The sequence below is a fragment of the Ambystoma mexicanum genome, chromosome 2p (assembly GCF_040938575.1).
Source record: "Ambystoma mexicanum isolate Mex_15411 chromosome 2p, UKY_AmexF1_1, whole genome shotgun sequence".
Taxonomy (NCBI): Eukaryota; Metazoa; Chordata; class Amphibia; order Caudata; family Ambystomatidae; genus Ambystoma; species Ambystoma mexicanum.
Genome location: NC_090923.1, coordinates 43,741,703 through 43,754,660, shown reverse-complemented (window position 1 = coordinate 43,754,660; position 12,958 = coordinate 43,741,703). Strand labels below are relative to the sequence as shown.

Sequence of the window (12,958 nt, the reverse complement as noted above, 5' to 3'; positions counted from 1 at the left end):
ACGGACTGATAATTTATTATGCAAGAACCCTTGCGTGCAAGTTTATTTGAATACCTGTAACTGTGAATCTCTGTTTAACTCCACTAAAGCCAACATTTCCCCTCTTGCGCTAAGTCTGGCTGCTCAACACGCTACCAAAACTGTAGTACAAGATTATACCAAAGGTTGGGTTGCCTATACCTGTAGTCATAGTTTGTAGTGTTCACAGAGGGTACTGCATTCAAACTTTGCCCAACAACTGTGCAGCGCACAATGGCTTGAGGTCCCATGGTATTGGGGTATTGCAGCCCTGCAAGGTCGCAGCAAAACGTGGGGTGGTTCAAGTCCAGCAAAAGAGCTGAGGGTCTCTAAGGTCGCACAGAAATGAGAAATCTCCCTAACAGAAGCAGAGTCAGAAGCAACACTTTGGAATAACTGAGCAGTAAATTAAGAAATAAGACAGTCAATGTTAATACCAGTAGCTAAGGCAAGTAATAACACTTACATAATAACAGAACATGGTCCCTAGCACTTGGAAAGTCCAGCCCTGTGAGGGCATGAGGTCTAGTGTCTAAAGATCACCAATTTAACAAGATACTGTGCTGGGTAGGTTTACTATTGGCTTGCAACAATAGCTAAGCTAACTGGAGGACCTCAGGCTGCAAGCTATGTGTTCCATCGTTATGGAAACTTCCGAAAGGTTACTTTCCCAGTCCTACCACTGAAGGAGCCCCAGCTGTTACAATTGCCTAAGATTTTGCCTAAGATGGCCGCCTCAGTTATCTTCACAAATGCGACCGAGCTCACCCCAGCCGCATAACCCAATCAAGCTCCAGCTACTATATTATCCAATAAGACTAACCGGCAGGCCTTAGCCGGCACCTTTCCCAGAAGGCACCTCACAAAAGGCTCCTGGCCTGGCCTGCATTATCCGACGCCGCGTTTAACTGGAAGGGACCTTACTCAGGTGCGCTGCAGAACCAGCACACCCAGACCCTCAGGAACAGCAAATTATATAAAGGTAAGCGCATCCGGGCTTTCTGCATCGTACGATTACTTTGTTTGGACTAATGCATTTCACCGTAGAATAACGTGTTAACGATTTACACGTTGCGCCCTGCTTTATAGTGCACTTTTATCCTTTTCCACAAGAGGCCGTATGGAATCCCCAGCCGCTACAACTGCCTAAGATGGCCACCAGTTATCTTCATGAATGCGACAGCTCAGCCAAGCCGCATAACCCAATCAGGCTCCAGCTACTATATTATCCAATAAGACGAACCGGCAGGCCTTATCCGACACCTTTCCCACAAGGCACCTCACAATAGGCGCCTGTCCTGGGATGTACAGACGTACCCCCTGGCCAATTCAAACTAGTACCCACATGCAACCCAAATCTATGTGCTTCCCCGCATCCTCCAATTACATGGAATACCAGAAGGCTGTATCTTATTGCCAACACTAACTACGGACACATAGTCCATTTGCAAAGAAAAAAAAAGAAAAAATAAAAAGACAGGCAGAAACTAGCTGGAAAAAGAACCCGTCGACTCAGAATAAAAATCTTTTCACCTCCATCTCAGACTGATACAAAAAGAAATCAAACAAACAAAAAAACATTTAATGAAAGAAACAAAGAAGCTAACTCAAGTACCATGGAAATCCTCCAAACTCACTTAACATACAAAACACCCTCTGCAATAAAATCGCTATGCTCCTAGATAAATTAGCCAAAAAACTACTCTTCATAAGATCGCTCTTGCAACTCAAGAACTTACCAACAACCAAAACGCAGGTCAATCTCAACTACTGATGCCATGATCACCACATCAAAACCCTCCCGGTGTCTTGGTGATACTTGCCCAGCACCCATCATTAAAGAAGCTGCAAAGGACCTAGCTCCTTTCGTCACCACCTTCATTAACTCATCCTTCAAATCCTGCTCCGTTTCCACCAATCTCAAAGATGCCCGGGTATTACCCCATCTAAAAAAAAATAATAATTAAACCTGGTCCCTAGCGTCCCTACCAACTACAGGCCAACTACGACAGTACCGTTTCTCCTTAAAATCTTAGACAGAGCCGCCATTCTCCAGATTCAATCCTATCTGGATATCAATAACCAATTAGGCACCCGACAATCTGGTTTCAGGCCAATACATTGAACTGTGGCGGCCCTTCTCGATCTCAAGAATAGATTGGATGACGGCAAAGCCAAAGGAGAAATCTCCATTCTCCTACTTTTAGACCTCTCCGCCGCATTTGAATTGGTTGACAAGTGTTATGTAACCACCTCAAATTTAATTTGCCACCAACTTCTCCAAAGAGGCTACTACACAGATAAACTCTTAGACAACTTTAAGAGTCTTCTCGCCCTCAGCAGCAGCGGACCCAGTACCCATCACATGTGGTGTACTGCAGGGGTCATGCGTCTCCCCCACTTTGTATCATATTTACAAAGCCTCTCTTTTGATATACTTGACAATCTGGGTGTCTCGTATATCAATTATGCTGACAACACCCAGATCCTCGTACCTATCCAGGGAGACTACGATAAAGATGTAGGTCTGATCAACACAATTTACCAAATCATACAAACTTGGATGGCTACCCATGGACTATGTCTTAATGACGAAAAGACTGAACTCCTAATCATAGGGTCCACTAATAGACTGAACAAACTCCCTCACCAATACAACTCCCATCACTATTGACGGTATCAAGATTAAAGTTGCCAAGGAAGTAAAAACCTTACTTGGACTCTGCACTCAACAAGCAAGTAAATGCCAGTCTCTGAAAACAGCTACACGTGTAAACTGATTTATTCATGCAAACCATTTTTTGACCATTGAAAGTTGCACTACGATTGCACGGGCAGTAATCCTATCTAAATTGGATTACTGCAATGCACTTTACTTGGGCACCAGCAAACAATACTAACAAACTCCAAACCCTCCAAAACAATGCTGCAAGAACTGTCCTAAGCATCCCTAAATGACAGCATTTCTCTGAAGAAAGACGATACCAATTGGCTAGCCATTAAAAACTAAATTAAGCTCAAAACACTAATCCCGACATACAAATGCCTCAACAACATGGCACCTATATACCCGGAGAGATTCACCTAACATACATCAGAACGACCTATCAGAAAGGCACATTCTAATACTATTGGAATCTTAAAACTGGAGGATCCAGCTTTCCAGTATTGGCAGCACAACTCTGGAACTCAATACCGGACACCCCCCCCATTCCTTCAAGAGCAATGTTAAACAATGGTTGCACTCGTGACCATTGATGTCCTCATTCATGAACTGTATAAATGTACATTATTGGACTTATTCTGCACATTTATATAGGTCTGCAAATTGTCTCTGTATATTGTCTTATCCTGCATTTATCTTTTTTCTGTACCTTTGACCTAAATTCTTGCAAGCGCCCAGATGCCCGACGGCCCGGTGCACTTTATAAATAAAGAATACAAAAACAGGAAGAGCCGAAGAAGGATACTTGACCACTTTAACAGGTCTTAGTCAAGGGAGGGATAGGGTAAAGGATTTATGCCCATGCACGTATGGGGGAGAGGGGCAGGAATAGGTAGTATAACTTACCCTCCTTACTCCGATTATTCCTGGGACCACTTATCAGCTGGGCCCTCTTCCGCAATGTAGCCTATCGAGGAAGGTCAAGGGATATGCAGAAGTCGATTTCAGCATCAGAATTGAGTCTGGTATAGTAAGCGATTTAGGTTCTGAAGACTGGACAATCTTGGCACAAAGAATCAGACCGCAATGGAAAACGCAAGTTTGGGCAGATCTTAGTGAACGCGTTGGAATGTACTGAGTGAAGCGGGAAGCTAGATAGATAGGGGCCTGGTTGTTTACGCATTTGTAGGTAAGGGCCAATGCTTTCAGGGAGATCCTTTGGGAGACCGAGAGCCAGTGAAGGTTCTTCCTAGTTTGAGATGTGAGCTGGTCTGGGGATGCTTAGGGCTGCTCTGATGCCACTGTTTTGGGTGATCTGGAGTTTGTTGAGGTTACGCTAGTTGGTGCCTTGGTACATAGCATTACAATAGTCCAATTTGGACATAACCAGTGTCCTGGCCAATGTGATGCAATTCTGAGTAGTGAGGAATGGGCGGCAGGCTGTGATCAACTTGCAAGGGTAAGCCGAGGCGGCTACAACTGCATTGGTTTGTCGAGAAAGGGAGAGTGTGGAGTCGAGGTAGATTCCTAAGGTTTTGGTATCTTTAGATACTTTAATGAGTTGCCGTCAATATTGAAAGAGTTGAACAGAGGGTTCAGTTTGTTAAGTCTCTGTTGTGTACCCAAGATGAGGAGCTCCGTCTTCTCATCGTTGAGACAACTCGTGTTGGGCCATCCAAGCTTGGATGACTTGGTAAATGTCGTTCAGAGGTTTGGAGTCAACAATGTAGTCACCGGTGATGGGAATGAGTATCTGGGTGTCATCCGCATAATTAGTGTAGGTGACGCCCAGATAGTCAAGCACATCTAACAACGGTTTGGTGAATACATTGTAGTGTGTGGGGATACACAGGACCCCTGTGGCACTCCGTAGGGGGTGATGCAGGATCAGCAGAGGAGGTAGGTGAAAATACTCTCCTATGCCTATTGTCTAGGAATGACCTAATCCAATTAGTGGCATTGTCGGAGAAGTGGGCAGCAGATTTCAGATGCAGACAGAGAATTTGGCGATTGACCAGATCGAAGGCTGCAGATAAGAGTAGAAGGGCCAGTTTGCCGTTGTCTTTTAAGTCCTCAATTTGAGTTTTAAGGTCTAGGAGAGCGGTTTCTGTCCCGTGCTTTGGTCTAAAACCAGATTGTCTTGTGCCGAGGAGGTTGTTGGTTTCCAAATAGTTCTGTATCTGTAGATATGCTGCTCTGTCTAATATTTTTTTTAGAAGGAATGGGACGGTGGTGACAGGTCTGTAGTTTGTTGGTATCTCGGGGTCTACAAGTAGTTTTTTTTTTTTTTTTTTTTTTTTTTTAAACAAGAGGGATGACCCAGGCATCCTTCAAGTTATTGGGTACCATTCCAGATTGGAACGATGAGTTGATGAAGGTAGTTAAAGGGAGCAAGGTCATGTGCAGTTCATTGATAGGTGCCGGACACGAGTCACCTTGGCAGTTAGATGGTTTTAAATTACAAATAATATGTTGAACCTCAGAAATGGTAAGTGGAGTGAAGCTGAAAGGGGTGTGAGAAAAGGAGGCCGTTGAGGGCGTCACAGGTTTAGATACGGGGGAGGTAAGGAGGGTGATCTGTTTGGCATTGATTTTAGATTGCAAGGTGGTTATTTTGTTAAGAGCATTTTGGATGTTGCACCACGTGCTGTCTTTACTGCAAGTATCAGGTGCAGGAGAAGGGGATTCCAATTCTTTGAGAATTGTGAATAACTCCTTAGTGTTGGATTCCGCTTGGGATATCCGCTGGTTGTAGGTCTCTTTTTTGGCTTGTACGGTTGCTTCTTTATAGTTAAGGGAGGTGATAAGGAGGCGGTCTTTGTTGGATTCGCAAGGACTTTTCCAAAGAGCTTCAGTCTTGCGCTTTTCTTTGCGCAGGACTCTAAGCTGTGGGGTGAACCAGGAGTTCAGATGGGCTCGTTTGGCTTTCCGTAGTTTAAGCGGCGCTATAGTATCAATAGCTCTGAGCAATGTTTGGTTGAAGGTGCCTACTAGGACAATAGGGTCTTTGTGCCGAGATGCAGTTGTTAAGGATGGGAAGGATGAGAGGGAGTAGTTTGTCGTTGGTAAGGTCTTTTTTGTTCCTAGTGGGAATAGCCGGTGATATGGTAGGTTTGGTGTAAGGGTTGGTGGCTGGTAAGTGGAAGATAATGATGTGATGGTCTGACCAAGCGCAGGTGTAGTTAGAGCTCATCGAGGTGTTGCAATTGAGATCTGTGATCCAGTCAAGCGTTCTGCCCTTGTTGTGGGTAGGTTCAAGAATGCGGTGCTGGAAGCCCAAGTTGGCAAGGGTAGTAGCGACCTCGGTGGCCATGTGGTCTTTAGCGTCAGATAAGCCAAGGTTAAGGTCACCTAGTAGCAGCACCTGAGAGTTGGGCTTGTCAGTCAGGATGGACGTGATCTCGTCTGTGTGAAAGAGCAAAGTGGTCCTGGAGGTCTGTAGATGAGGTGTATTGTTGCAGAGTTGGTCGGTGAGAGGGTGCGTTTCACAGGTAGCGATTCAGCAGAGCTAAATTGGGTGTTGGGGATAGTTCTCATAGTGATATTGTCTCCGTGTATAAATGCGACTCCACCTCCTTTGGAGGAGGTGGACTGTCGGTGAATTCTGATGGAGTAACCATTTGGGATGGCAAGGGTGATAAGTGGCAAAATGAAGTATATCAGAGCACACCTAATTACTCAAAAACTAAATAACTATTTAGAGAAATTTTATTACAATTCTGGGTGCTGGGGAGGAATACACGCCCTGACACTGGAGCATGTGTTAAACATAAAACAAAAAGTGTCTAAACTTAAAGACACTCCCGTCCCCTGCTAACCTTACAAGCTGAAATAAATCAGTCAAATTTCATAACATTTGCACTTTTATATATAGAAAGAATTGTCAATTTAGAACATAGGTAACAAAATATCTTCATAAAAGTACAGAAAAAAGGTATCAACTGACTTCCAATATGGCCAGCATGAAAAACAAATCAAACCAGACAAAAATAAGCTCCCAATTTTGAACTGCAGCTTCAAGCTCTACGCGTTTCGGGGACTATATTTCAGCTTGTAAGGTGTGCAGGGGACGGGAGTGTCTTTAAGTTTAGACACTTTTTGTTTTAAGGGTGACAAGTGGGTCAGAGGCTGCATGTAGCCAAGTTTCAGTAATGGCAATGAAATCGAGGTTATGGACGGTGATGAGGTCAATGATATCCAGAGCATGGGCCGTAAGGGATCTGGCGTTGATGAGGGCACCCTTGAGTTCTTTAATAGGGGTGGGGTAGCGGGGAGGTGAGGTGTCCTCTGTGTGGTGGACTGTGTGATGGCGGTGCAGCTGCGCTGTGTGCATGAGGCACGGGGCAGTCTAGATGGGAGTCTGAGATTCATAGACTGGAGAGTGCATGGTTGATGGGTGTAGGTTTTGTGGCATAGTGTTGAAGACACAAGGCCGGGTCATTGAGGTATGGGTTGACTATGATGTCGGTGCTGTAGATCATGATGCGGGGGTGGGTAGAAGTGGTTAGTCTTGGCAGTGCTAATAGAGAATATGTAGTGGGTAACAGTTAGGTACGCTAGGGTGACAATAGATTAGGTGAAGACTGGCAGGTGGCTGCAGCTAGATGACGTGATCTGGGTGTCTTGACCGTCTGTAAGGTGTAGTGCGAAATGTACTGAGAGGTAGGCGGTGTAGTTTTATGCAAGTTGGCAGTCAATTAGTCGAGAGGCAGTTGCTTAAATATGACTGGCAGGTAAGTACATGTGCAAAGGCATTCAATTACTCAGTAGCAGTAGGCAGATTCAATTTGTCTAGGATTGTGCAAAATGGGCTGGTTCAAATAGAAAGTAAACAACGTGACTGCATTCAGGGAGTTAAACAGTAGCTACAATTTGGCCACTGCAGTTAAAGTGCATTAACTAGAAATACCTTCTCTACTCCTCTGAGAAACTTGTCCGTTCCGCTGTAGTTCCTTCTAGGCTCAGTCAGTAACTCACAAAGTCGTTGAATAGTGAAAGGTATACTGAAAAAACAAAAAAAGTGGTTAGAATGTGGCAGGAATACGGAATATGAAAAATCAAAACTATTTTGCACCACAGCACACCAATTGTAGGATGCTCATGATAATTTGCTACAGAGATGGAAAGTGTACAAAGTCTGGCTCACACGCCAAAAGACTCATTGCAGGGGAAAGCATCAATTGCAGATAATCAATGAACATGTTTCAGCAAGCCATTTCGCCATCTGACAAGTGTAGCAGTCTGCCATCAGTTCATCTCTAAAAAGCAGTCTTGTCCAGAGAGCACCATAGATTGTTCTCACAACTTGGGCAAATATAAATTAGGTTTGAGGGAATTGAAGAGTTGCTATTAAAAATTGTTTTTCTAAGGGCTACGGAACGAAGAACCAAACTCAAACATAACAGAGGAAATGTCACCTTGAATGTCCAAAGGTGCTCATCTTAAGCGCATTTATATAGAGAGCTTATTACAAAGCAAGACATAACTGTTGATACGGAACAAGTTACTTACCTGCAACTTTTTTCCAGCATTGATTCACATGCTCATGAATATTCCCCATCGTCAGAATGGGAATCCTCGGTAAAGAAAAAAAAAAATCTGTTTCACTTCTGAACTGTTTTTTTTCCTAATAACCAATCACTGCTCTCTGGGTCTCATTGCCCCCAGCCAGCGACTGCCCTCTACCTAAACCCCTCCTCTGGCAGCCATCTTCAGATTTTGTAGCACGTAAAGTGGTAGTAGGACCAAGATAAAAGACAGAGTGGTAGGCAGGAGTTTTTGCATGTGAACCCATGCCAGACATGCTGGAGAACAGTTGCAGGTTAAGTAACTTGTTCCTTCTCCAGCATGGGGTCTGGCATGGATTCACATGCTCATGAATACAATACATAGCAGTACACATGCACAACCACGGGAGGTGGCAAGGCTCAACATTAAAGCATCTCTTACCTCCTCACCAGGCTCGCCTTCAAGTGAACAGGTTTCGCAGTACTGCTTGGCCGACTCTGGACGCCTCCCTGGAATCCCCGTCGACGCAGTAGAATTTCGTGAAGGTGTGCCTCGACCTCCACGTAGCAGCCCTGCAGATGTCCAGCATGGGCACACCAGCCAGGAAGGCCATAGTTGCAGCGATCGCTCTGGTCGAATGGGCTCTCGGACGGCCAGGCAACGGTTGGTTTGCCAACCAGCGACATTGGGTGATGCAGCCGGAGAGCCACCTGGAAATGGAAGGCTTGGAGAGGGCCTTCCCTTGGTTCACAGGGCCAAAGTTCACAAACAGCTGTGATGTCGTCCGAAAACACTTTGTGTGATCCACATAGAACTTCAGCACTCTAGCTACATCCAGCGAGTGCAAAGTGCTCTCAGCCAGCGACGAAGGCAACGGGAAGAAAACCGGTAACACCAAGGGCTTGTTGAGATGGAAGTCCGACGGCACCTTGGGCATGAAGGAAGGGTGCGCCCGCAGCACCACCCTCGTCTCGTGGAATGTCGTAAGGTTAAGAGGGGGCCTAGATCTCTCCCACTAGTCGTGCGGAGGTGAAAAGTCCACGATAAACACTTCAGCGGTGCCGAATGCATAGGCTCGAACGGGGGACCCATGAGCCTAGTCAGCACCACATTGAGTTCCCACGCTGGGGGCCGGAGCATTCACTGGCGGAAACTAACAGAAAAGTCCTTGTACTAATTCCTTGACCAGGTGGTGCGACCATAACGACCGCCCCAGAGTTCTGGTGTAGCAGAGCGATCGCTGCCAGATGAACCTTGATGGAAGCATGAGCCAACCCTGCCTTGGCCGGTGACAGTAAGTACGGCAGAACCTGCAGAGCCGTAATCCGTAGAGGGCCGAGTTTCTGTGCGCGGCACCAGACAGCAAACCCCTTCTACGTGGGCCTGTAGCATTTCAGTGTAGAAGCAGCTCTGGCCTTGGCAAGCACTTCCTTGCAGTCTGCCGGGAGATCGTATCCAAATTTTAGCGCTGCAGGAGCCAGGCCTGCAAGTTCAGCAACCCCGGATCGTGGTGTCGAATCGCCCCATCTTCCCTGGCAAGATGATCTGCGTCTGCCGGAAGCTTGACTGGAGGGGACACTGACATGTCCAGGAGGTCCTGGTACCATATCTGCCTGGCTGGTGCGACAAGGATCATCCGGGACCGGGACCATCCGAGTTGATTAAGGAGTCGCAGAAGCAACGGCGGAAACACCGAGAAACAGGCCGTCCCAGGGGATGGAGAATGCATCCATGACCCCTGGCTGGGGGAACCTGCTGACGAACATCCGGCACTCTTGTGTTCGTCGCCATCGCAAACAGATCGATCTGGGGATTGCCCCACCGTCGGAAAAGATCCACTTGGTCCTGCCAAAGCTCCCGCTCGTAGCACGAGCACATCTCCCTGCCGAGAGTCGGCAAAAGTGTTCTTCACTCCTGCCAGATGATATGGGACGAGTAACGTCTCCTGGGCGACAGCCCATCGCCATAGGTCCTGGCACTCCTTGGAGTGCCTGGGTTCTGGTACTCCCCTGCTTCCGGATGTAAAACATCGTGGTGGTGTGGTCTGTGAAGATCCGCACCACCTTGCCCATGAGGAACGAAGGAAAGACTTGAGGGCCCAAAACACGGCACGTAGCTACAGAACGTTGATGTGCAACGATTTCTCCTCCAGTAGCCACAGACCTCTTGCGTGGAGACGTCCGGTGTGCACTCCCCATCCTTCCAGAGATGCGTCCGTCGGATAGAAATCCGCACCCGACAGATGTAGACATCCCAGAACCAAATCGCTTGACGGAAACTCTCGTCAGGGGTGATCTTGTCCTCAAAGCTTCCCGATACCTGGATCCAATGCGTGTCGAGGAAAAGCTGCAGCGGTTGCATCCACAGCCTGCACAGGCGCACAAGGTATGTGCATGACAACATCATGCTTAAGAGGGACTTGATGGACCTCACCCTTTCAACCTTCAGGGTCAGCCATTGTACCTTGCCCAGGATGGCTGCTATTCTCTCCTCCCACGGGGACACCAGGCACGACACCGTGTTGAGCCAGGACCCCAGAAACAGCACGCCCTGCAATGGCACCAAGCAGGACTTTGAAAAGTTTATCAAGAACCCCAGTTTCGTGAGTAGCCGCACCGTCCCTGCCGTGTGCTGGACGGCGGTCTCTCTCTGCTTGGCCCAGATGAGCCAATCGTCCAGGTAGGGCTACACGCGAATCCCCTGCAGGCGCAACCGCGCGCTACTGGCGCCAGACACTTGGTGAAAACTATTGGTGTCGACTTCAATCCGAAGGGAAGGGCCTTGAATTAGTAATGCTGCCATTGGAACACGAAGCGCAGTAACTTCTGGTGCCCCTTGTGAATGGGGATGTGGAAATAGGCATCCTCCAGGTCCAGCGACAATAGGAAATCCCCTTCTTCCAGCTGTCCCAGCAAGTGCTGAAGGGTGACCATCAAAAACTTGTGGGACCTGATGTACTTGTTGAAGTGGCGGAGGTCTAGTATGGGTCTCCAACCACCCGTATTCTTTCCGGTGAGGAAGTACCAGACCGGAGCCCAGTAGCCTTTTTGGGACGAGTTCTATCGCACCATTCTTCAGCATAGCCCGTACCTTCCGAAGAACTTGAGGGATGTTCCTTCCGGGCCATCGGTGGAAGTTTGAAAGTTTACCTGGATGGTCCGACTTCCTGTTCTTTGCTGACCCGGAGCGTTGGCTCGTGGTCGAAGGCGCTGCAGATGCCGTTCCCGACCTGGCTGCTGAGGAGCCCGTCCCAATGGTGCGTAGAAATTCCAGTGTGTGCCCGTGGGCCAGGGCGTCCAGCACCCAACGGTCGGTGGAGATGGACTTCCACACGCTGACGAAATTCACCAGTCGGCCTCCCACCGGGGTGCACAAGGTCACGGCTGGTTCAATCCTGCTTCGTCGTGGGTGCACAACCTTGGCTGAAGACGGCTAACTCCTATGGACTTGCTGTGGCCCCTGTAGGCTTCCTGGGCCGAAGAGTGAAGCGGTTGATGATCGGATGATGAGCCACCACTGAAAACTTTGGCGGACCCCCTGGGACTTTTCCTCCGGAGGTCCGAAAGGACTGCCGTCGCTGCTGGAGCGTTCCCTACGGCCGAGCCGTCTCTGCATCTGCCTTGATGGCCTGAAGAGACTCGTCCACATTCTTGCCAAATAAGTTGTCCCCATTGAAGTGCATGTCCAACACCCTCGACTGTACATTCTGGCAGAAGTTAAGTGTCCCTCAACCAACCCCCGCCGAAGGCAAACGCTGTTGCCCATCTGGCGGAATCCCATGTTGGCGATGTCTGTAGCAACTGTGATGGTGTGGTCCGATGCCACCTCACCTTCCGGCAGGATCTCCAGTGCTTCCGCTCTCTTGTCGTCGGGGAGGAAGTCCAGGAGGGGGGACTATCTTGAACCATGGCTTCCCGTCAGAACCGGCCACGATGGCCAGGGCATTGGCTGCCTTGATCGTCGTTGCAGCCAACGAGATGACCCGTCGCCCCGTGACGTCCAGCTTCTTTCCCTCGCCGCCCTGGGGGGCGAGGGGGAGAAGAGGGCGTCAAGGCAGAAGACCCTGAAGACTTCTTCCTCGCCGCCGCCGAGACCACCAAGTCCGGGGACGGCTGGGATCTGAGACATGGGAGCAGAGTCCGGCACTCTGTACCAGTCCCTCTTCGCCGAGGACGGGTTTTTCATAAGGGACAGTCCCTCGTCCCAAATGTCATCCAATAGAGGGATCGCCAGCACGATCTTCCTCTTGGCCTCCCGGCACTGGTACAGGAAGCCTTCCTTTTCCTCGGGATATTTCCAAGGACGAGATTGGCTCTTTGCCATGCCATGATCTGTAGATCATGGCATGGAAAGAGCCAATATCGTTGCATGGTGAGGCACTAGAGAAGGGAGGTCCTCCCAGGCGTCGGTGCCAGTCGTCGCCGTATCCGGTTCTGTATCGTCCCTTGGAGGGGATGGCAGCGAAGGATGGTAAGGAGGTGGAGGGTGAACTCTCCTCTTGACAGGGGGAGGTTCACCCGACTGTTCAAGTGCTGTGGGATCTCCCCCGGCGACAGGGAGATCCTTGTCCGGATCTTTGAGCACAAGGTATGCAGTGCCTGTAGGATGTTCGCCAACATGTCCGCCGGCAGTGGCGGCGGTTGCAACGGGAGCGATGGCAGTGGCATGATGTCCTCTGGCTCCTCATTGCCCTGCTGGTCCTCGTCGGTTTCCTCGCTGCTCTCCACATCCGCCTTGCTGGGGTCCTTCCCGTAGGACCTGGCCTCG

General features: G+C 48.6%; 1 protein-coding gene across 1 annotated transcript in view; it reads right to left on the bottom strand.

The window, feature by feature from the left end:
• PPP4R2 (protein phosphatase 4 regulatory subunit 2) overlaps positions 1–12,958 on the bottom strand; it is a 143,243-nt gene that overhangs the window by 53,151 nt on the left and 77,134 nt on the right. Inside the window, exon 4 of the mRNA XM_069643213.1 lies at positions 7,593–7,686. Coding sequence (XP_069499314.1) covers positions 7,593–7,686 — 94 coding nt within the window. The remainder of the gene's footprint in view (positions 1–7,592; positions 7,687–12,958) is intronic.